The 26,085-nt window shown below is 38.6% G+C and overlaps 1 protein-coding gene across 1 annotated transcript in view; it reads right to left on the bottom strand.

The window, feature by feature from the left end:
- Positions 1–1,884: 1,884 nt before the first annotated feature.
- Positions 1,885–26,085, bottom strand: part of LOC139732005 (ADP-ribosylation factor-like protein 5B) — a 38,137-nt gene continuing 13,936 nt past the window's right edge. The window contains exons 2-7 of the mRNA XM_071642878.1: positions 14,887–14,947; positions 13,403–13,550; positions 9,457–9,540; positions 7,547–7,698; positions 4,117–4,223; positions 1,885–2,636 (exon numbers count right to left, since the gene is read on the bottom strand). Of these exons, the coding sequence (XP_071498979.1) occupies positions 4,178–4,223; positions 7,547–7,698; positions 9,457–9,540; positions 13,403–13,550; positions 14,887–14,947 (491 nt within the window). The 3' untranslated portion in view covers positions 1,885–2,636; positions 4,117–4,177. The remainder of the gene's footprint in view (positions 2,637–4,116; positions 4,224–7,546; positions 7,699–9,456; positions 9,541–13,402; positions 13,551–14,886; positions 14,948–26,085) is intronic.

Raw genomic sequence — 26,085 nt, 5'->3', positions numbered from 1 at the left:
TGAAATGGTCAATCTCGTCATCTTTCAGATTTTACATTTTCAGAATGAGCAAAGTTTCTTCTACGATATGTCAAAGTTTGGGATATTAAATTGGATGAGAGATTGTCTATTTTGCAGTTTTGTTTAAAACTTTTTTCCCAGTCTGTGTGAATAAGTACGTCATAAAGGTCCTGTCTCATTTCTTACAAAACCCTTTACACACTCTTCTCTTTGAACTCTAATAACTTAAAAAAAGGACAGCGTTATTGCATTCTAAATTGCTATTTGGTAAAGAATGTAATCAAAGAGTTCAAAATTATCAGCTTAAGCTGACAATCCCTTCATAATGGTTGCCACACAGTTTTATATCCTGTTGTGTCCCACTCATTGCACACTCCACAACTCGGCGAAATTAAGCACTCAACACTTTTCTAGAGGGTGTACTTTCTTTCCAGTATTTAGATGGGTTAGGAGAATCCATTTTTATTGAGTTATACATTTTACATCTCAGAGTCTACTCTTTCAGAATCTCTCCATAACTAAAAATTCATGTCTCACAACTTTTTGCTGGTTTTGCGAAGCAGAGTCAAATATAACAAATATTATGACACTTGATAGGCCCTTGGAGTCATATTTTTGCCTCGAGGCAATATTTTCCCTAAATGCTGCATGCTTCAGGGAAAATGTGATCTTTTGGGGGAAAATATAACTCCTGCAAAGACATCAAGTGTTATATTGCATCTTTAATAGGGCATTATCTGTACGATACAAATACATATATATAAAAGTGAATAGTCAGAGAGTGATAAGCTACTATTCGTACAGATCAGCAATTGTAAAAAAAAAAAAAAAAAAAGCAACCTGTTTGGATACTGTGAAGTAAAACTGCACGCTACAAAAAGCCCTGCTGAGGGGGAATCATGAGATCTGTTGCCGTCAATTTAAAAACACAGAAAGTGAGAGAAAAAAAAACCCACCAAAACTTAAGTATAACTTTGAAGTATCAGAGAGTGCAAGTTCCTCAATAGATAAACAAGCAAAACAAAAGTAAAAAAAAAGAATAATCTTCCCTCACAACTAAAAGTGGCAGACAAATATCCTTCAGAAAAATAAAAAAAATTAAAAAAAATCTTTGGTTCGTTTACATAATGATGAGTTCCTCTGAATTTGAACACGCCCATCTTGCAAAGAGAGCGCATTTATTGTGATAGGATGCTCTGGAGCAAAAAAAGAAAAACAAACAAAAATACAAGTATCATTTTTTTTTTTTAAAGACCTAAATTGGAAAATCTCACACATTTCTCAGCTCTGAAGCAGGCAGAACTCTTTGTCACTGAACATCACTTATTTACTCCCGTTATAACAGACACACATAAAATTTCCTTATAACGATGTAAAAATTCAGGTCCAAAATCATTGCCATTAAAGTTTATAGTGCAAAGTTCCTTTGGGGTTTTGACAAAATTTTGATATAACAAAATTAAACTGCCTGTCCCGAGAACTTCGTTGTAACAAGAGTTGCCTGTATTCTAACAAGTTGGCCTAGCACGCTCCCATTGCAGAAACGGTAAATGCCCTCTGAAATATATCCATGAGCAAATATACAGAAATATAATTTGAAATACATGTCGAGGAATCTTGAGTCCAACTTCCATACCGCAGGAAAAAGAGTAGATCTCAATTCCTATGAGATCCGAACTTTGTCCAGGAGAGCTTTGCTGGGCCGCCATCACCAGATCTGCCGACATTCTCGTGTCAAAATGACATCAGGGAGACACTGGCGTGGTACGTGCATCTCAGTAGGCATAAATGATTCTCTCATCAGGAGGATTTTTCACATTCTCTGGTTAAAGCTCCAGTCACAAAGACATGCCGGATCACCCCGGATCTGATCCGGGGTGATCCGTGTTGACGCCTTGGGCATCCTTAGACATCAGGAGGCCAACACAGCAACTTTTGGAGGTCAAAAACATCCAGTGTCATCCGGGGACTGCCGTGTTGGCAGAGCAATCCAAGATGATCCTTGTGGCCGTTGTGTAGCTGCTGTGTTGGTCTGTGTAAGCGCTGTGTAGATGCTTTGTAGATGCCGTGCTGTTCCAGCCTTATCCGTGCAGCTGCCATGTTGATAATGTATGTACAGTCATCAATGCTCGTCAACGCTCCATCCAGGGCAAAACTATCCCGGAATTCCTCGGATCATCGTGTAGGGAATCCTTGAGGATTCGTGTTTATATGTGACTGGGGCTTAAGACACAGAGAGATGCTGGAGTTTCAGGAAGTCCCCTGCATAATCACGGACAGCTGGCGGAGCTGCACTACAGTGGCAGAACAGGAAGTCTACAAGGGTGAACGATTTTCTTAAATAACGATAACTAAAGATTCATAATCAATGACTTAATGATAACATTACTACATCAAAATATCACATGCTCCCTGCAAGTGTCCCGGTTCGTGTACCAAACATCATCTCTTATGCCTGCCGTTGACCCCCCGAAATCCCCCGACACAGTCGTTGGCTTCTTGTACACGTCCCTGCGGCTGTGGTTTCCGTAGATCACAGTTGTCAGACTGCCGTTGGGACTAATACGTTACTGCTAACAAGTTGCTATAAAAAAGACCGTCGCCTCAGATGCTTGCCTCTCGAGGACGAAGAGAGTCTGCGAAACCAGAACATGAAACAGACGAAAGTGCAAGTGGATTAGAATCAGTAGCTTACATTAACTGTAGGTAAGAAAAAGTAATTCTACGACTTGTAAGTAATGTGGATTGAGTTTACCCACATTGTGAGAGAATAGAATATGCAATTTTAAGTGCAATTTCCCACATTGCTCAACACGGCTCCAAAATAATGAAGGATCAAATCAGATGGACAGAATAATAAGATTTTCATCAAAATTGGATCTAAAAATTACACAGTCTCAAAGTTTCACAGGTTGTCACCACAGAGTGACATTTAAGAGCAACCATGTATGCAAAGTAGAGGGGCTAATGATGTCATCATCTCACAGGAAAATCTACCAAAGTGCATTCCTCATAAAACAAACAAACAAACAAACAAACAAACAAATAAACAAACAAACAAACAAACAAACTCCCTTCAGTGTAAAATCGCATATATGTTTGGGTTGGTTTAAGTCTGCAAGCTCTTATGAGTTAAGATCAACAGCTCCATCTGTATCCCAGAAATATAAAAAATTGAGAAATCTATAAATCAACCCCAACAATCAATGATTAGACAAAGGTCTTCTTGCCGATTCCATTCAATAAGGTAAAGATAAGAAAAAACTGTGTGCAGGTCAACTGGAGACGACATCATACCCTATGACATATACTGTCTCATGAAAACTTACATATGCAAATTCAAAGAACACTAACTTTCTACATTTACATCTCAATCGTAAGGCTCAGTTGCTCAGGTAAATGTTACCAGCCTGTTGAGGGTATTGTGCTTTTCATTGTAGTGTAAATTACTGTGTACTTATGTAATTATTATTATCATTTAAGTGATCAATTATTTGTGTAAATTATAGTATTTTGGATTATGCAGTAGTTTATGTTTTGGTATATATTATGTAAAGCGCTTAGAGAATTTTATTGATAAGCGCTATATAAATACTGAGTTATTATTATTATTAAGGCACTCATTTTGCAGTGTCTTTTGAAGTCAACTTGAACTAGCACCGTGTATTTCATTTTAATCTTGGTGCAGGCTGTCAAGACTATCCCCCCTCCCCTTCACACAAGGTCCCACATTGCCAGGAAAGTCCCGCACCACAGGGCTTCCAACCAATAAAACAAAAAACGTAGTGTGGATGCTCACCTGGACTTATACCCCCGTCCCCGCGAAGCAAGTCGGGTCCGGGGATAAAATTTGGTTGGGAAAGTGACCTTGGGTCATAGTTGATAGCAGCCAGCTGTATCAAATGTGCACTTACGCAAAGTCGGTGGAGGAGGGGGGGGGGGGGGGGGGTGGCAGGGCCTACCCTAAACCCTCATTGCCCCCGTGACATTTCACAACCCATCCTAGCTTTTATTGTGCACATCATCCCCTTCATTTCCTTTCCTTCTTTCTGGAACACCAACACAGGTGCAGGGCTCAAGAGTTGTATAATATTATGTGCACTGAAGTCCACTCACCAGGAATAAAATGACGGGCAGACAGGTCGTGAAGAGAAGGGTCAGAGGTCATGACCCTCTGTCACCTCCTGATCTGATTGGCTATCCACTCTAAACCCTGGTACAGTCTGAGGATGAAGGAAGAAAAGACACTTCACTGTTAGCACATACACACTGTACAAACAAATTTATACTGGACACTATCAAAATGGTAGTTCTGATAGCCGATGGTACACATACTGTACAAACATATCCATATATATATGGGCCATGACGCGAGAAAAGGGCCCTTAGCAACGCTGCGCGCAAACGCCAGAAAACCGCGCGAAAGTTTGACAAAGCAATACGCGCAAAAAAGATCAACTGGCTATAACTACGCGCACACGCATAGACGTATCAAAAAGTGACAGGATTTAGGCAAAACATTCTTTTTTTAATGTCGTAATGGGGTCATTTAGGATTGGAATTTCAGAAAAAGGTTTGCATATCTAAATGCGTCAGAGTTTCTTCTACACTGTGGAGGTAAAACCTCATTTTCGGTATTTAATGCCCTGAGGGCCCTCTTCTCGCGTCACGGCCCATATATATTTTGTGTAAGTATATCTTGTGTATGGTCTATTATATATATACATATATGTAAGTCTGGATCCAGCTTTAGGGAGATAGTGTGTGGTAAATGTGCACTAAGCATCACGTCAGTAAAGCATGCCATTGAATGGGCAAGCCGTTGAACGAGTCAGGCGTGCGAACGTGTCACATAAAGAGTTAACAAAAGACATTGGTAATCACCTTCCCCTAGACTGAGCATAACCTGCATGTTTCCTTGAAATGTCTTTTGTTAATCAAAACAGAAACATAGAAACTTGCTTAAGTGCCATCAAGTCCCATCAAGAAGTGGTGAACAAAAAGCAACACTCACACAAAATGTTTGCACTTTTATGCTAAACTTTAAAATTTCACGGGCAAGGCAGTATCAAATACACCTTTCCTTTTGCATTGCCACTGCAGTGGGCTATATCAGCCACTCTATGGTGTGATTAAGGAATGGATGCATTGCATAATATTGGGCATCCCTCACAGGGGAATCCCCATGTAAGGCAATCAACCTGGCCCACTGCTGCCCACACTAACATCAAGCCGTCCCTTCATTCAATGTCGTCTCCTTTTTCTTGTTTTTCCTTGCTGCATGATTGACAAATTGCCTGTGTCAACACACTGGATGTGTCACTATACAAATAATGCAAAGGTCTGAATGCCTCAGTAACAATAATGTGTGCATAAGGTAACTATGGAATGTTTAACTCATGAGGCGAAGCCGAATGGTTTTAAACTACATTCCATGGTTAGACATACTGCATGCACACTTTCTCCCACTGACGCACAAACAGACATGTGCATTATCTGTTTTATAGAACTGGGGACAAAGTTGTTGTTTTTTGCAAGAAATCCATTTTTTGCTCATGAAACCTGATGGCAAATTTACTGGATGAATTTTCTTTTGGCTCGCCATAGATGCAAACCATGCATCGATCAGTACTTCCAACCATGCATCAAGTTATTACTGGAGGCACAGTAAATTCACTCGATGCATGGTTAGTATGCCAATAGGCGTCTCTTACTGAGTGCGCAAACTCTTGCTACGACTGTGCAGTAACATGTTTGCAGTGGCTATCGTCAGTGAGGCAACCTGTGGCCTGTAAAAATCAACACACAGCTCTCGACCAATGAGATTGCAGAATATTCTCGACTCCTTCTATAATTCCTATAACCTGTTCTATTATCTTCTCAATCTACCAGTGTGTATACCGTGGCAGAGAGTATACGCAAAACATTTTGCTCACACAATGTTTTGTGATGAGTCAAGTCTTTTCAAGACAATTCCACGAGTGGTTAAACTTGTAATTCAGAACCACAATGACAGCATGAGAACTAATCAACTATCATCGCTTCTCAAGACGTAACGTTGGCAGCTCACAGATTGCCAGCGATGGAGATGATACTGTAAAACACAATATATTCGTGGCATGAAATTTTCGCGAGTTGCCTCTAACATTCAATGCGCTTAGTGTAGACAAGAACTTTCATGTGCATTCTAATTTCACGAACCTTGGCTCTCACGAAATTCACGAAATTAAAATGCACATGAACATTTCTCGTTTTACAGTATACTGTACGTCCCCCCAAATCAATTACAACGGGACCCTCCGCAACGATAACTTCAAAAATAGGGAATAAATCCAAACACAATTTCAGGGTAAGGAAATATAACTCATTACCCACATCTTACAGTTCAACTCAATCCGATTTGCTTCAGTGGTCAAAGAGAAATGAGGATCTTTGTAGAGCATGTCAGGAATCCCTTCCCTCCAAGTTCTGTCCATTCTGTTCACGCATCAATATGCAGTTCCAAGAGCATCCAAGTGCTAAACTTGGAAGAAACAGATCCATGGCATGCTGTACAACGATCCACATTTCTCGGTGACCACTAAACCAAATCGAAGGGGGTTTACTGCAAAATATAGGTTAAGATGTTCTGTTTTTAGACCCTGAATTAGCATCCAGACAGTTTAATCATATCGAAAGATATCAATGCAGATATCCAATTGTACTTTTTTGGGGACATACTGTACAACAATGACAGGCATCATACTGTCACTTCTTCTAGTTTCTCAAATGACAGTGGACTTGTGAAATGAAAACATCATGAAATATAAAACTGATTCAGTACTTAACTCAACGGTGTACATTACTTACTGCAGTAACCAGAGTGTATTCCTTACAGTGATTCCTCTCACAATTGAAGGATCAATGGTTATTAGTGTAATCAATACAGTGAACATATTCAAGCGATCAGTGCCACACGGTGTGTATTCGATTGATAGCGAGTCACGTCATAATTGCACAAGGTTTAGTACTATTCTCTAGTGATATAGCCGTTTCGTTTTCAGTTATCCCATATGACAGCTATACCATGATGTACGCACTGCACACACAAGTTATTTTGCAGTGTTTTTTATCTTAGCTACTCCTGCAATTTCACCAACATGCATGAAATGAACAACTCACCAAAATATTGCCTCAAGTAACACAAACATGGGGTATAACTTTTCAAAGATAAGGAAATTATGAACTTACAAGTGAGAACATTTATTTCTCATTCCTTCTCTGCAGTTCTGGATCATGAATTCAACCACTCAGAAAATTGACTGTTATGTCAAGATTCACTATTTCTTAGTGCGATCCCACTATAGCAAAGTCCTCAGAATTGGCAGTTTTCTGTTGTTACATAGAAATTTTGTGATAGCTGAAAGGTAAAAGTACAGTATGTAAAGATGCAAAGATGATAATTTGGGGACCAGAATTTTTACTTCTTTGTAACGAGAATTTTGTTATAACTGTGTTCATTGCAACGGGAGTGCATTGTAAAGTGTGTAGGAAAAGAAATACGTACCCCTCCCCTGTAAGAGCACAACAGGCCTGTATATGCCACTCGTGGTCCTTGACGGATGTCAGGTTAAGTTGCTGGGAGATTTCAGCGGAGGACATGGACCCTTTCAGATCTTGCTTGTTGGCGAACAGGAGAACAGCAGCATGCCTCAGATCCTGGGGGGCAAGGAAACCAGGTGAAGTTCAGAGGGATATCAACTTTCAGATGTGAATCGTCTCAGAAGTCTTCCTGAATTCAGTATTTGCAGACATCATATCAACGATTGCACAGCCTTAAAAAAATACTGTTAGAAAAAGAGCATGTACTAAACACAGTGGTGAGCTTTGCAGACATGGTTCTGCACGCACTTACTTTTGTCATGTTCACATGCATATATACATAGATACACATGCACGTGCACATAATTATATCTAAATATGGTAACAAAACAGGCAAAACTTTGTTACATTTCAATCTCTCATAGTTTTATTCACTCTAGTCTCTTTGTATAATAAACACATTTATATCATTATTATTATCATTATTATTATCATTATTATTATTATTATTATTATTATTATTACCATCATCATCATCATTATCATTATCATTGTAACATTGTATTATTATCATTGTCATTATAACATTGTATATAGTGTATATTAACCAATCAAAGAGCCTACACTGCGAATACGATTTGCTGCATATTATGGCTGAAACAAGCAATCGTCACTGTGTGAATCAGTGGCCACACAGCAGGTTTCATGGGCATGCCAGTGGTTAGCCTCTGGGTGCCAGGCTCTTTACAAAAAAAAACAAACCAGATACCACACTAAACCTGGGAAGGCAATCAATATATGGACAACAGTGGAACAGTCAAGGGATCAAAGATAGTGTGTCAAGAAGAATACGGTGTCTCAGGATAGGCTAGAATCATGCAGGACAACAGGCAGTGGCACAGCTGATAGGCACTGCCAGATTGAAGCAAAATCCTGTTTCAGAAGACTACATATCAACTATCAAAAAGGGGAGGGGTGGGTCAAGAAAACATATGGTGGGAGTGCTGGTATTTTGTGTTTGGCCACGTGTAGGAGGGAGGTGTCCACAGCAAGCCATCTGTCCAAAATGAACGCTACAGTCATTCAGGAACCAATCACACTTTGTTGTCACTGTTGTTGTTTCATATAAAGCGCCACGAGCCTCATTTTTGATGGACTTCAGCGCTTTATAAGAGGCCACTATTATGATTATCATACACAGGGATGCCTGTGTAACTGACAAGCCACGGAGTTTGTGGCATGGACTGGTGCCCACAGCTTGTGGAAGGCATGAATGCATTAGTCACTGTACAAACTCTATGAGAATGACTCTATATCATGTTTAGGAATGTGTCTCCAAATGAGTATGAATGAATATGTTGAATTTTCTTTCTATCGTCTATGCGTGACACCACAAACTGTCCTAGTCTTCCCATCCAGTGATGGCCACACCAAAACTATAAAATTTCATTACTCTTCTAGGGATTGTCTAATCTCCTTCAAAATTCACTGATGTGTTCAGCTAATTTTCTCGCATTCCCTTATAACAATCCACATGACAATGCTGGGGAGACAAGACCATGTATCTCAAATTTTGGTGAAAATTATTATTATTATTATTATTATTATTTATTATTTTTTTTTTTTGGGGGGGGGGGGACTATTGTCAGATAAGCAGCTATAAAGTGATGTCCTGTGCAATACTAGCTGTCTTTATGCCCCTAATGAAGCCACCACAGCATATCAAAGGAAAGATTATCCCATTTTTTATAGTGCTTTGGCTGCCATGCTCTATCGCTCTCCCAAACATTTAAACATTTTTTTTAGATGAGAGGTTTTGTCGTCCAACAGCAATACATATTATTTCGGTTTCATTCTCCTTTGAAGTGCACTCACCTCATTGGCAAGCATCTGGTACAGCTCTGCTTTACTTATGTGCAACCTCTCCCGGTCTGTGCTATCTATGACGAGGATGATGAACTGGATACACAGAAGAAAAAAAAAAAGAAGGAAAATAACATGATTGGCAATGAGCTTTGGGGAAAATCTTGAAAAGTGATTGCTCACTATTTTCTGCTGATATATCCTCTTCTGATATCAACTCATACATCAATTACATTTTGCATTAGAATGATGTTGGTATCAATGCCCTAATGCCAACATTACACAACAACAACAAAACCCCACAAAAAAACAGCCATGATCAATAAAAACAAAAGTGTTAGTGTAGGATAAAGTCATAACGCAAGACTGAATCTGATTCATTGAATCAACGAATTAAAATTACGCCATACAAGGAAATGGAGCACTAATAGCTGAGCCAAAAAAACAAAACAAAAAACATATTATAGAGATGGCAATCAAAGAATAAAAGAGATAGAAATCTTAGATAATTGTTATTAGACCTCTCCAAATCTAATAGGATGTGTTCTCCATCATCACGGATTTGAACAGAATAACATGAAAACAATCATGCTATTTTCCAAGTCAAAAATAACTTCCATGGCAGAACAATACCTAATAACTATTTAAGTATTAACATTTGGCTTATTATCACAAACAACACACACAACAATGTAAACACTGGTGATTTGAGACTCCCAATTAGTTTTGATATATACAGTGTACTGCTATTAAAAGAAACATAGCTCCAAGGACCTTGCTCCCAGGATCGTGTGCTTATGTCATGAAAATACACACGGAGAGGAAGGGGATAGGGGATGTCCCATTACAGTACGCAATTACAATTGTAATATGAATACAATCCAAATCCATTCACTGTGTCCGCATGAAAAGAAAACCAACATTTTCGCAATCCTTTTCAATCAAAGGGCCCTGAACTTTTCACCTAGTTCCCTGTGTACTACCCGCACTCTCCCCTAATTCTCATAATTGCATGTAAATGAAAAAAAAAGAGATAATAATAATAATAATTTAGATTTAAAGGTGGCAACGCGACTGAATTTTTGTCATAATGTGCTGGCAATGCTGTGCCAGTGTACAGCGCGAGCTCTACTTGGTCATACATGAAAAACATCAAGCACTGTCTATATCATCTCCAAGTTATGGAAGACCAACAAAATCATCTACTGTAGAAAACCTCCCTTGATTTCATCTTGTCTATTCAAAATCCAATCCAGTCAATGGTGGTATAAGGGCCTGCCAAACATTTCCCCCCAACGTTCATGATCTTTACACAAAATTATTTTGTGCTATGAGCACACAAATTTCATCATTTCTTCTGAGAGGGGGAAATTATGGAAATGTACTGCATACTGAAAAGAAAAAAGATAACAAAGCCAAACGAAAGGAGAGATCCTCTACTATCCCAGTCTAAATATTGGTATAAGGGGCCATGTTATTATTTTCCAGTTGGTATCCAAATATTCCCTGGCTTTTACCAATTTTCGTAGTCCTATTGTCAGTGCTCACTGGGCATACACCAGCCCTAAACAATTCATATTTTTCTGTGGGAAATAATCGTCAGACCAGCAGGGCAATGTGAATGTGATTGCTGACAGGGAAAAGAAAAATTCCCCCCTTTTTTTTTTCAAAGGCTTGGCAGGATTTAGGGGTGCATGGAATAATCAGGATACCTCCAGAATGCCAACAGCAGTATTTCAATCGTACAGAGCACTCGACTACAAGAAGGCAGTTAAGTTTCATTTTTATCATACAACGTACTGCTTCTGGGTATCACAAAATGGCATTTTGGCAAATATCATCTTTACATATTGCTATTTACAACCTCTGTCATGAGCATTGTTACTATTCATTTAACGATAATATAGAGTTTTGGTACCTCAAAAGTTTCCCCGAGTTTCCTTGTCTTAGTTTGTGTTTCAGGTTAAAGTACCTTTCATATAACTAACACTGTGAGACTTACTCACCCCAAAGTGCTCTCATGTCTTTTATAGTAATCATGCAATAATGGTTTCGTACAATACGTGTATATTGATTGTCGCGGTACCGCATCGAGTCAAACTAACGGCTCGTTCGAATTTTTCAGAGCCCGCTCTGCTCTGGTACGAAACCATTATTGCATGATTACTAAGACATGATAGCACTTTGGGGCGAGTAAGTTTCACAGTGTTAGTTATACGAAAGGTACTTTAACCTGAAACACAAACTAAGACAAGGAAACTCAGGGAAACTTTAGAGGTACCAAAACTTTATATCATCTTTAAATTTACCCCTTTATTATTTTCATTACTGTCATACTGTAAAACATGATATATTCACGGCACGAAATTTTCGTGAATTGGAGCCGACTTCCTTTTTCGTGGCATGAAATTTTCGCGATTTGCCACTGGCGTTCAATGCATATAGTGTAGACAAGAAATTTCGCGTGCATTTTAATTTCGTGAATCTTGGCGCTCGCGAAATTCGCGAAATTAAAATGCACGCGAACATTCCTCGTTTTACAGTAATCATCATCACTACTGCTTCTACTCTCCCACTGTTATCATCCTCAGCACCATTACTACTATAATTGGTATCATCACATAATTCTCCTTTCGTCTTCCATGTTCTTCCTCATACTTTGACTTTTTTCTTTAATTGGGGAGATTTGCACTATTTACTCAATACTGTACTCACAATGGTCCATGAATTTAATGCAAGACTGAAGCGAGGCTCTGTCCCACATTGGTCCAGCATCAATTGGAGCTTTATTATTACTATTATCATTATTTCTCATTTTTTATCTAATTTATCATTATTATTATTATTATTATTATTATTATTATTATTATTATTATTATTATTATCATTATTATTGTTATCACTATCATTAATATTGTTATTATTATTATCATTATTATCATTATCATTATCATTATCAATATTATCATTTTAGTTTATCTTATCTTTATTTATTTATTTATTATTATTATTTTTTGACAAAGAGCTCACCATCTTGCGCTGGCAGCAAGATCTGGCACATTCATGTGGATATTGCACAAAAGCGAGTGTGACACACATCCCCAAACCCGTATCATAGGGTAAAAAGGCAATAAAAAAAATAATGAAGCCAAAACAACAACCAGACACACGCCTGTGTGGTGATGTTTTACAGTCTCTTTGTGAAGAGAAGCCCAATGGAGGGGAAGATCATGAGTTTGCAAGAGATGCAGTTGCTGGTAAGAACAGCACACCATGTTCACTTTATAATTTACAAATACTCGTATTTAAACTTTTGATGAAAGAATATCCTTCATGAGTGATAATTCTACGAAGTCACACACTTTTTCACATTTATAACCACAGTTTGATATCATACACTATAAAAACATGAAAGAAAAATGTGTCTTTGGTAGAGACTCTATCCGCTTGTTGCCCTCTACAAGCTTCATCCATCCGTCCTGGGAGGGGGTACACACATAGTGGTTGCTATCTGGTATCAGTTCAGCACTGAAACCACCTCCTACCAGTAATTGTACAAACCCAACCCTGTAGTCTACAAGGTTTTACTTGTGTGCCTATTTGGATGATGTTTCTAGTTATTTACACTATTTGTATATTGGCTATTTTTGTTTTCCAGATAAAAGTCAACCCCTTGCCTCTCCCAGATCCCTCCCACCCCCACCCCCCCCCCCCCTCACCTCACACGTCACCCCTCCCTCCCCCTCCTCCAACAAAGTTAAAAGCAAAACAGCATCCATTAGCCCATAACTTGTAGCTGTCTGCTTGTGTAGCACTTCTCCCAGAATTATGGTCTCTGAGATCAGTCTCTTCTCGGTGACTTTAGGACCGAATTTAATACCAATGCAACCCTTTGCCCCTCCAACCCAACTATGGGTGCAATCATCACCCCCAGAAGTTGACAGGTGGTATACACTACCTGTGTGCCTGCGTAGTAGGTATTCCAGGCGGTGCGCAGCGACTCCTGCCCTCCGATGTCCCACATCAGGAAGTGGATGTTCTTCCATGTTACCTCCTCCACATTGCTGCCGATGGTTGGCGAGGTGTGGACCACCTCATTCATTAGTCTGAAATGTCACAATGTAGACATACAAATGTGCCTAAATCACAATGAAGTTATTATCAATTTATTTATCCTCAGTTTTACTTGGAAAAAAAAAACGTAAACATGGTAGTCACATTCCGAGCCTAGGGGGCCTGCTTTTCAAGCAGGGAATAATTTTACATCTCAAATTTGATGAGCAGTTTGTTCAACGGTAAAATACTATGTTCTGTACAGTCCTGTGTAAAAACAAACAAACAAACAAACAAAACACAACATAACCCTGCTTCTCAAGAAATTTTGTATAGCAGTCATATCTAAAATGCATTTCAGCAAATTGCGATGCGATACCAGGAAAATTATTCCCTGTCAAGTGAGCCCTACTACTACAAATGTCAAATATTGCAAGCATGTGGTAAAATCCCAAAGAAATCATAATTGGAGAAATGTGAACTTGGTGAAAGCAGCATTAGTAAAACATATCAGAGAAACGTGACAAAAATCAGACAATTCATTCAAAAGATACTATAGTATTCAAAGTTTCAGTACCACAATCACTAAAAGACATTAACTGTCCTCATTATTCACCCTAGCCATGCAGAACTCCTCTCCCTCTCCCCACAAATTTAGAATATAAATTGAATGAATGTGTCTTTCCATATTACTTTTATCCACAAAGCTTTTCACATGAACTGAAATGTCAGTTTATATTCTTTGCAACAAGAACACATTCTGTAATACCTGCATTCCAAACCATGACTTTTGTAATTCCAGAGGAATATACTCAACAAGCAAAGTGACTTTTTGTTCGGAACTTCCTCCCTGTATCAGTCACCAGAGTATGCATACGAGTAGTACATTTTTACAATTGTATTGATTCCACGTTTATATCTGTATATTGTCATTTTGTGTAAAAGTAAACATTTTCTACACCATCAGCTTTCTGCCCTCAATTGAGAGAGATAAAATTAATGTGTGTAAATCTTGCTACCTGTCAACTGATAACACCCTTTAGCTTGGCAAAGGTTTTGAAGCACCCACATAACCAAGCGCTACAGAAATCACTAACACCACATGTGTTAACAAGTCTGCAAAGAACCATGGCTGTATTTGTCACACAAATTTGGAGACTTGTGCAAAAGTTCCTTAAGAACTCCATTAATTTTAAGTCAAGTGTAAAATAATGAAACAGCTTTCTGCCACATATGAATCAACTATTAACAAATAGCATTATATGTACATTGCAAAGCATTAAATAGAATGTCTGTACAATTGTACATGTACCCTTATGATCAGTTTGGGCTTTGGTTCTGTAACTGGAATGGAGGAGTTAAAGCCATATTCAATGTTCTCATACTTACATTTGATATAGAATTGTCGTTTTGCCTGCATTGTCGAGGCCAACGATGATCACCTTGTGTTCTGAAACAGAATTTGAAAGAAGACAAAAGAAAATTAAACATTTTTCTTTTGGAACTTCTTAAAAAAAACCTAAATCAAACATCAACCTTCAGTTAATGCATTGATAACTTTTCACACCATTTAGACAAATGGTGAATGGGAACACTAGCCGGTTTGAGATATACAGTTGAAATATTTTGAATAAGACTGTTGACATATGAATAACAGTGAAGGTTCGGAACACAATTAAAAAATGCAATGACAGATAACGTTACATGTAAAATAAGACTACTTTAATAAGGTCTTCTCATAGTGTTTATTTGGCTTGAATCCAAGTCAAAGCTTCCAAACTCCTCTACTATAAACTACAAAAATATGCTATATCAATAATCATACAAAAATTCATATGGTGAAGACTGCTAGGCTTCAGATGAAATTTATTTGGTTCATCATTGCTGTGATATAAAATATTCTACGAGTGGATTACCTACATTGTAATGTAGATGCAAATAATGACAATTCTAATCACGAAGGTCTTGGAATGAGTCTAGCACTGTGTGGGCAGCTCGAAACGAGGCCAGTGAGGGAGATTTATTTGATATAATATCTTATTTTGAATTATTTTTGATACAATGAAAATAATATAGGGTAAAATTGAAAATTTAAAGTAATTTGTATGAATATATATTTGGCGTAAATATTCCTATAGGAATGATAAACGCCAAATAAATTCAAAACAGCTTGATAAATGTCATATTTTCAGACAGCAGAAGAAAACAAGCTGATATATCGCATCATTCAGTTCCAATGTACACCGTAGAAGACTCCAGGGCTCAGAGAGCCTGCTGGATTGTGTTTGAGTTATGGTACAGCAGTCAAAGGGTGCTGATCCCAACACAAAGTTTGCAATTTGGGTCTCTCTTGACAGAATTTTTCCCACATTCAAAAGGGGGAGGGGCTGGAATGTGAGAGGGCTTGGTGACGAGGCTAAAGGTTAGAATTAGAATTGCAGGTTTAGGGGTCGGGTTAGGCAAACAGAACCAATGTAATTGTAGGAAACCACACTATACCGTGTGCTTCAAGTTTCTCACATCAGTGTACAAAATGTATGTGTAATAACTGTACAAAAGCACAAACTATTCTCAAAACTTGTGAATTGTTTGTTTCCAATTATTTTCATAAGGAAAGCATCTAGAATATATCATACAAGTGTATGATATCTAGACCATCTGTCAGTGGCCACACTGTGTGTACAGTGTACTATACATGCAATATGTACAAACGCGCACTTTGTACAACCACTTTACACATGATTGACAAATTGCCCTTCATCTCGACGGAAGAATTTCATGAATTTGAACACTTTACACATGTCTATGTATTGTATACCCCCCCCCCCCCATGTTCTCTTCATTTGCTGGTCTGCCACCTAATAACATTGGTGGATTACATTTTTATGCAAGTACTTTGCAATGGTGCATTCTTAGATTGTAAATAAAGGGATAATCTAACGAGGTGTGTGGCATAATATGGTGTCACATAGGCCAACACTGTAGGATAGTATGATACCCTACATGCATGAATCTAATTTATAGTTCTAATGCAATGGATGGTCAGAAGTGACAGAGGAGTCAGAGAGGTCATGACCTTTGACTTCATTGACATTGGAATCAACAGAGGTCACCAGCTGTAGGCCAAGATTCCATTTTTATGGTTTCTCTTTTACAGAATCTCTCTTCTTCTTTTTTTTTAAAATAAGGTTTCCCAAAAACAGTTCTAGGGTTTCTCAATCATGCTGAACAGTGTGCACATGTACATACAGTACTGGCTCTGACTCTGTTATGCACAATTAGAATGTTTGTCCACAGGGCATTTGAGAACAAGGAAATTAATTCAAAAGGAAACCTTTGCTTTTACTGTAATAGTATTACACAGTTGGAGATTTCCTGAATTCTATGGTAACATCTGCTGTGAATACATTGTATCAACAGGCAGAAGAATATAAATCATGCATCTTGCACATTAAATCATTTCAGAGATGTCATAGGAACAACAATGACTCTTAGCAGAGAGAGGGCTGTAGTTTCATAATTTTGATGAATATAAAAAATGTGATTTTGTGTAACAATATACTGTAGCTGCTGAATATTTAACAAGGTTTTTATTTCCACGAATTTTGCGAGTAAGGTGCTATAGGCAAATTTACAGGCCCACAAATACACCGTATATTGACTCTGATACCGATATAAATGTGACGTGCATACTACATATTCCTCTGTTCAGTACTCACAAATTTAACAACTCACTATTTAGTCGTCTGGAAGCCCTGATTCGCGAAAATTTAGGCTCTCTAAATATGTGGCGTACACAGTACCAGAGGGTTACCAAAGCTATGATACCACTGCTCAATCTTAATTCTCACATCATGGTTGTGACCAACATCATGTTTTCATAAAAACATACATATGGAACTTGAAAGTTCTTGCACTACAATTGTGAATGTGAATTCTGATGACCCTTTGAAAGTCATTCTGCAGTATGTGTGATTACAATGTATGTACACAGAGAGGCCTTTCACTGCAGCAAAGCCTGCAATTGCAGTCCAACGTTTCTATGAAACCATTCATTTGCATGTGGGAGAGCGAATTCCTGAGACGCAATTCAAATCCCTGCAGATTTGTTCCTCCAAGTTGTAATCGGGTATTAATACAGTGGCAGACTTTTCAGCGCTTGCACAATGGTGGGGCTTCCTCCACTGGACAAGGTGGGCGCACGTGTGCAAAGTAGGCCGGGCGCGACATCCGCATGAGAGTCAGCGTCACGACAATGAAAAATTCGCACAATGGACATGCCACGGTCTGGCAAAAATGACATCACCAGATTCTGACTTGTACAATGATGCATCAAAAAGAGTACATACACCGGTATATACATTTTCACTCGCAGCGATAGACCGACTCCTTTCATTGATGCCTTGCCATGCATGAGCAACTGTCATACTAATGGTGTGCGACGCGGGCAAGCACCTGCCCATGTGTGTCCGCTGCGACTCTAGCAATTTGCAGACTGTACAAAATGTTTTTGGTGCATCAATGACAAAGGGTGCGTTTATCAGCTCTTTTTTTCCCCGGCAGAAACAGGTTTTCCAAACGGCTTTCAGGGATGTTTTTTTAGAGATGATGATTGCAAAGCTGTTTTGATAATGGGGTTTGGAAAGCTTTTTTGAAAACAGCAAATTTGTGCTTTCCGAAACAGGATTCAGCCAGAAACGTGTTTCTAAAAGTGAGATAAACGCAAAGCTGTTTTGAAACGATGTTGTACTGCATGCACCGTATATGACCCCTTCTCCTTGGGTCAAACAGTGCAATGCGGCTGCAAAGTGACAAGGCCAGTTTTCGTGTTGGCGATGAGTTGATGAACACAACTTATTTTGGAAGGCATTTGTAACAGGCTTTGGAAACGACTTTTGATAGTAGGTATGGAAAGCCGTTTCAAACTGAGGAAAGATGATAAATGCAGCCAAAGTGAGTTTTTTCAAGTACACCCACTGGCAAACATGCGCTCACTCTGGCATCATACTATCGCGGTGGTGTCTATAAAAGCTGTCATGATCGAAAGGGGCATTCCAGGCAACTTTACACAATTTGACATCCTGCAGCATCATGTATCTAGATTTGTGGAATTCATTGTGATCCTTAAGCAGATAAACCAATACTCTTTAAAAAAATATAAAATAAAAGGGTTGTATACACTGTAATACACTGAACAAGGATGATGATGCAGAAAGCTCACACATTCCATAATTTTGCAATGTAATTCCATTACAATACCACTCACTTGACAAGGTCACCTGTGTACAATCTATGTTTTCTTCTTTTGTTCTACTGCCTTGAATCCTCAATCATGCATTCTTACATGTACGTGAAGGTGCTATGATGTCATCATCCTTTAACATTCATTGCGATTTTTGTTATGAATTTTGAAAAGATCCTCATTCCAATCACTATAAATTCTCAAACTCTGTTCCCAGCATGACCAATCCGTAGTTGTTACGATTCAAAAGTCAAAAAATCAGCTGGGGGTCCCCTTTAAATGTGATCTGTACTTTTGTAACATCACACCAAAGACAGTCAATGAAATCCAACACACGGAACTTGCACACTAATTTTTGTGTGCAAATTCTGCATGCATCCTGTTTATTTCAGTAGTATACAGTAGGGTTTATCAAGGAAAGAGAAAATGGTACAAGAGTTGTACGTAGTTTAGTTTTAAAATTATTATTCCTCTCACTGTTCCTTTTTTTTTTCAGAAAAAGTGCATGAGTTGAAAAATCGGTCTCCACCGGAAATCGCATACAAGAGGTATCAACAATTGGTTTTCCTCTTTTTCTGTGGCATAGTCAGTACGCATCTACGTGTATATCTCTCATTAGCAGTGCATTCCTTCAGCATACAGGCACTTTAATATATTCAGCTTTAGAAAGAGCATACAGTACCCTCTGCATGAAAAATAAAATTAATCTATAGGCATTTTATAAGAAGTGTGTAGATTGCAGGCTGCACACTAACCCATTTTCTCTTCTGGTCCGACCTGTCTGTCAGACCAGTAGGTACCAAGTTTTTCACCCTTTACAGGTCCATTCCTGTACAAAAAGTTACTATGGTCACCCTCCCTGGTCAGACAGTGATTTTTACTGGTCAGGGACCGTCGGACCAGTGCCCGTGTGCAGCATTGAAGATGGGATTGTTGCCCATTCAGGAAAAGTCAAAAGGGGGAGATATGTTTTTGTATTTGTGTCCTGTAAATCATGCCATGGCAGTCCATGCTGGTGATGAACTGCACATTCAATACACTACACATTCAATACACTACACAAACTTGTTGTACTGTATGCACATAGCACACGTGGCAATTGTCCTATTGTTCACGTAAGGCCAAGTAAAAAAAGAAACCAGTTTCTCGTCCTCGCGCGCATCGATTTTGGCCGCCGCATCGATTTTTTTACTATTTACTATTTTCAAAATGACGCTGAAAATACCAAGAAATTCATAATTCTTGTCCCAGCCCGCTCCCCGCCCGCATCGATTTTCAGTTGCCGCATCGACTTTTTTGATATTTACTATTTTTTCGGCCGCCGAAAAAAAAAAAGATCGACAATTCACCTACCAATCGTGACGTCTCTTTTCTAATTTTTACGCCTTGCGTCCTCTACTTAGCTGTAGACTGTAGTACAGCTGTAGCTTCTGTGTGTAGTGCGTATGTAATAACGCATGCATTTCACACTGCGAGCTCGGCCGATCGGCAAGAAGGAATGACCCACAAAGCAGTCGAACTGCACTGTAGTTGGATGGGCGGCGCGGCGGGCCGGCCTACTGGGCTGTGATGTACAGCGCACTCGGTACGTCGTGAACGCGATAGCGGCAACATTTTTGCGAACAATCGCTGATATTCCACGCATATTTCGCGCGTTGTTCGTATTTTTCCCCGTTTCTGATATTTTAAGCGGATGAATTGTACTGTACAAAGGCTTGTGAGGATTGTACGGTATCGAGTTTGTATACATTTTCATGTCATTGTGACTATGTGCATGTGTGTGCAGTGTCGGAAGGTACGGTGCCAGCAGGGAGGTCCACACCTCCCTGGTGCCAGTGCAGTGGCCGTGCCGCACCGTATATCGGCAAGTGTGCGTGTTTTGTAGCTGTCCAGGGTCCCCATCCCCTGGTCTGTCACGGCGATACATTCTATTTTGAAGAGAAAATGAATGCGCTTTTCCAGCAAATGTAGAATTATTAAATGGGTGTATATACAAAATAAATAACTTTTCCACGGATTCTGGTTTGTCTTGTATTTCTGCGGGATACTTTTCTTCACGATGTAAATTCGCGGACACAGCCGTGAGTGGTATCATCTGTAGTGTGTACTGTTATACAATCTCATTCATCATCCAAATAATGAGTGATTATCAACATGAAGAAACATCTTTAAACGTTTAATGCTAGAATGCCATATCAGTATCATTTTGACATCCATCTGCAATTGTACAAGCCAGTTTCCAGTTGAATGTGCTACAATTGTACTGTGAAGAACGGCAGATACAAATTTGTATACATACCAGCTGTGTGGACACAAAAAGTCACAAACACCAATAAATAAAGCAGGGATGCCAAGTTCAAAAAATTTTTATGAGTGAGATTTTCATGACTCGGCATCTCGGCGCGCGAATGTACGCGCGAGCGAGGGTGTGGGAGGGGTTTTCCCTCCTGTGGCCTCCCAAGGTAGGAAGCTTTTTAAATTTTTAGCTCTTATTAATAGTGCGATCAGGTGCATACTTAAGTGACTATTTTTTTACTTATTTTGAAAGACAAAAGGGAAATATACCTTCAATTGCAACTATCACTTTAATCTTTTGAGTTATGCTCCTTATTATAGGCCTAAGTTGCAGACTTCGCCCGATGCGTGAGAAAAATGGGTGCCATGCGTGAGATCGTGAGATGACCCCTAAATGCTTGAGTCTCACGCAGAATGCATGAGACTTGGTAGCTCTGTAAAGCAGTGTTTTAAATATCATGGAATTTATTTCAGTCGTACATTTGTTGAAAGACATGTTTTATACCTGTTTCAATTAATAGCACAATACATCAGAATCGCAAGTACACTGGTATCAGAAAAGCCATTACAACACTAAATACCAGTATTGAGATGGTCATTTTCCCTTGACATCTGTAGTGGAAAGAAAAAGCAAATGTATTTCTGCATGCATGTAGTTTCATTTCAAGTATGGCACATAATAATCTATTTGTTTGAAAATGCACAGAGTGCAGGCAAAACGTACTCTTGGGACCTGGGGGCGTTTCATCAACGAGTTAGTCGGAGGTTTTCACCGACAAATTTGCAATCAGCCAATCAGATGCAAGGATTTCAGTAGCTTTTCAAATTTGTCGGTGAAAACCTATGACGAGCTCGTTGATGAAACGCCCCCTACCTCCATGTTCAGCACGACTTCCATGTTTGCTTGAGGGAAACAGACTGATGACTCAAAGTGTAAGACAGCTACCAGAGTGATATTTCATTTCATAAATTGAATATAGAAAATTCTAAAGCCCTGTCTCGTTACCTTTCTCAGAATTACCGGACGAGAAACACATATTACTTTCATTTTGACGATCCTTGAAAAAATAGTAAGATATCAAATAGTAAGGACCTCCCTCATCGCCTTGCTCAAAAAACCCGGACGAGAAACTACTTTCTTTTTTTACTTGGCCTAACATGTAGATCATACAGCTATTGGAATTACGTTTGTTCGCTTTCATGTTGTGAACTCACATACTGTACGAGATAGTTTGTACTACCGGTATTCCAAGTCATGTGATTGGAATGGATACAGTCATAGCAGGCACAATTACATGGCTCATAAAGGAAGCCACAACAATGGCCTTTATAGAGTGTGGACTTAATACAGTACATTGTATCTGCACACAATCATGTCAGCCATTAGACTTTGAGTAGCCCTACAATGTAATACAATGTATATATTGTAATGATACAAAGAGCTAAGACTACAATGGACACACCTGTATATATTGTACATTTTAACATATATACGATGTACTTACATAGATAGTTAACACATCATTCCTGGAACAGAAGTAATTCATGTCTACAACTTGTTACACTATTCAGTTGTACATGTACATTGTACACTTTGTACATACACTATCATGTACAATAGAATGCTGCAAATTGCTTTCATTGAATACACTGGTACTGTACATGTCACAGTGCATTTCTAACCATGGACATGTTTATATTCATCCATGCTGTACCCAGACTATCAACGAGTAGCCGATGTGAGCAGTTATAAAGTGATCTGGAATGCAAGTCATACTGATGTGGTGGTTATTGTGTACAAGAAATGGGGAAATGCAGGAAAAAATTCAAGCAACCTTTCAGGAGGCAGTCCGTAGGCCTTTCTACACACACAATTTGTCGTTTTATACCACTTTTATGTGCTTCACACAGTAGGCCTACACCATTTAAATGTGAATGCAATAGCATACAGTACCACTTCTAACAGCTATACACTTACATGTACATGTATATGTCGGAGAGAGTACATGTAGATTTATTTACAGACTTATGTAAAATAAGCAAAAGAAAACAAAAACTGAGCACAAGAGGATTATGTTTACAGAGCAATGGCTCAATAGAGCAAACATAACTTTGAATCTGTGTGTGTGCATGGCCTTAGTAAAAATCACTTCCATTTGTGAAATGTCATGTTTTTGTATACATCTTCTTTTTTTTGGTATCACTTGGGTATTCACAATACTCTGTGTTTTGCTTTTATTTTGGAATTGATGACTGGCATCAACGAATACTCCTTAAAAAAGAAAGATGCAATCTAGTTTTGGAATTCATCAATGATCTTGCAGTATTACCGAGGTAACTGAAAAGTGGAATGAAATGTGCATGTACATGTACACTGTGTACATTGTATACCACACAAGAGACATTAACAACAAATGTGAATGGGTCATGTACACTGTACACATTAATTTTACATCCAGCAAAAGCAGTGTGGACATAATGACCATGAAATTGGAGAATCATGTTTCTCAGCATATTTTCTTCACAAAGTCTTTATAATACAACAACTGTACATTGCACACATGTAGATATTATGCATTTTCTTTGTAACTATAAACCTGTTGATCTTGGATATCATTGTACATTGTACATATCGCATATCCATCCCAGATGGAGGAAGTAGATTTCATTACATAAATTGTAGAAGTCATTCTTTCATTTTTTCCTGTTAAAAAACAAACAAGGTGTTTTGATTTTTTATAAACTGTGCTTGTGATAGGATGATCATACAATACAAATAATACAGACACTACATGTATATGGGGCATGCTGTTTTTCTTTTTTTTTTTAATGGAGGACATTCACAGCAAATTCATGCTATCTTGAATACAATCTTGAAATAGCAAAAGATTTCACTCATACACGATTGTACATTGTACTTCTTCCTAAAGGTCTTAATCATGCCCAATTCTTTTCATTCCAAGCAATCTTCAAGCGTTTCTGTTTGCAATAAGGCCATAGAACTATTAAAAGAAGTGAACTTTGGGTGCAGCCCATGCACCAGTATATTACCAAATCATTGTCTTTTCACCCCGTGGAGGCACCAGCCTAGCCAACACACATAATCATATATGGGACTATGCAATTTGCTAATGAGCAGCTCAACATGATCCAATGACTACTCAATGTTACAAACAACACTATTTGTACATTCTGCAATCAAGTAACAATTTGCTTTTTTGTTTTTGTTTTTAATTGTTTTAATAGCAGATACTAAATTGCTGCTATTTCCATCCCCATCTGGGGAGATTAAGAAAGTCTTAAACACAAAGAGCAGTGTAAATTTGCATAGCCATAAAAATGTCAACTGGAAAAATGCAAAAGCACCTTTAAAATGAAGTTTGATATAAAACCTCAGAAAAGTGTCCAATCCCTCCATGTTTTTCTCTTTCCTTTGTTGCCAAAGTTGGGATGTGGTTTGCTTGGTGGTGAAGCCTTATTGTCAGCAAATACAGTTCATAAAAGTTTGTGTGCTTTGTTTTAACCAGTTGAGGACGGACTGATTTTGCTACAACACGCATTTCCCATAGACACCTGCCCGAGTACATACTTGGGGCTCGTCCTCAACGGGTTAAATGAATAGAGCAGTATACAAGTGTAGTTGTACACTACCATATGAATGACCAAAGTGTAGTGTTGGTCAAACCAGACTGCAGTAGCTTCACTGATACCTTGGTCCACCTTCAAACTCCCCATGACAAAATAGCTGTACGAATGTAAATAGAACAGGTGCTATTCTATCGGTGCAAATAAATGCTGGCCATTCCCCTGGACAAACAGTTTAATAGATTGCAAGCGTTGTACCTCTCTGTAATGTACATAAACCTACTGGACAAAGGAATTTAAAAGAAAAAGAATTAAAAAAAGAAACCAACATCAGAGGTGGCACACCCATTTGAAACCTGGACCAGGCACACCTACATGTACAAACATCCAGCCGAACCCCCTTGCTTGGAGCAGGCTCAGTTATAACGATGACATGCAAACATCCAAAGTTCCTTTTATCAGCCAAACTCCAGAGGTTCGAACAACAATGTGTCCAGTCATTTATTATTAAAGGGTGGGACGCTATATCTCTTTCGCAAACTCCCCAAATTTTGCATGGTTGAAGAATAATTTCTGTCATTATCATGTATGAAATCTTACATGAATACATACAACTGTATCATGTACAATTGTACACCTTAGAGTTTATCTAAAAAAGGAAAGACAATATTGAGGAAAGGTTTATTCTAAAATTACCTACAATCTGTACCTCTACAATATACCAGCTTTGATATGAAAGGAGTCAGCTTTCAGGGTGGCAAAAGGGCAAGACAAACTTTAAGGGTCCAACAAATGAAACGATTTACAGCTGTACACATTGAGGGCTGAATTGACTACCAATAAACAATTTTGTATAAAAATGATGAAGACATCAATATCCATGGTATATTATCTACAACTTGCATTTCAGTGGGTGGTGGTTTACTGTACTATGTATACGCCATATACAATAGCGAGTCTAAATTTTTGCGAATCGTGACTACTCGACGATTGCGTGAGGGGTTAAATTTGTGATCTTGAAGTACAGTACTGAATGGAGAAATGTACGTGTGCAGCGTGTATGCATCGGTCGTGTGCGTCTCAGTCATGTCGGGATCAGAGTCAATATTTTCGCATCTTTGAATTTGCGAATAGCACCCGACTTGCAAAATTTGCAAAAATAAAAACCTCATGAAATCTTTGGCGTATAAAATGATACAGCGCTCACAAATTTGATAATACACATAAAATCTTTGCTTTCATGGAGTGTGATGCATTGCTCATTTGTTTGCTTGTTTGTTTTTTTCTTTTCTCTTTTAGAACAAGGATAGCCCTTCCACTGTCAATCAATGATCAAAGTGCAGTGACCCATGACACACATAATTTATTTCACAAAGGTCATTCACCCATGGATATCTGGGATGCAGTGCACAGCTACAAAGGGGGGGGGGGGGGGGGGGGCCAACAAAAACTAGTAAACACCTGAT

Source organism: Diadema antillarum, unplaced genomic scaffold (assembly GCF_040938485.1).
Source record: "Diadema antillarum isolate AM-2024a unplaced genomic scaffold, OU_Dant_1.0 seq00000396_RagTag, whole genome shotgun sequence".
NCBI lineage: Eukaryota > Metazoa > Echinodermata > Echinoidea > Diadematoida > Diadematidae > Diadema > Diadema antillarum.
Note: the sequence above shows the minus strand (reverse complement) of the source record. Positions and strands in the feature narration are given on the sequence as shown.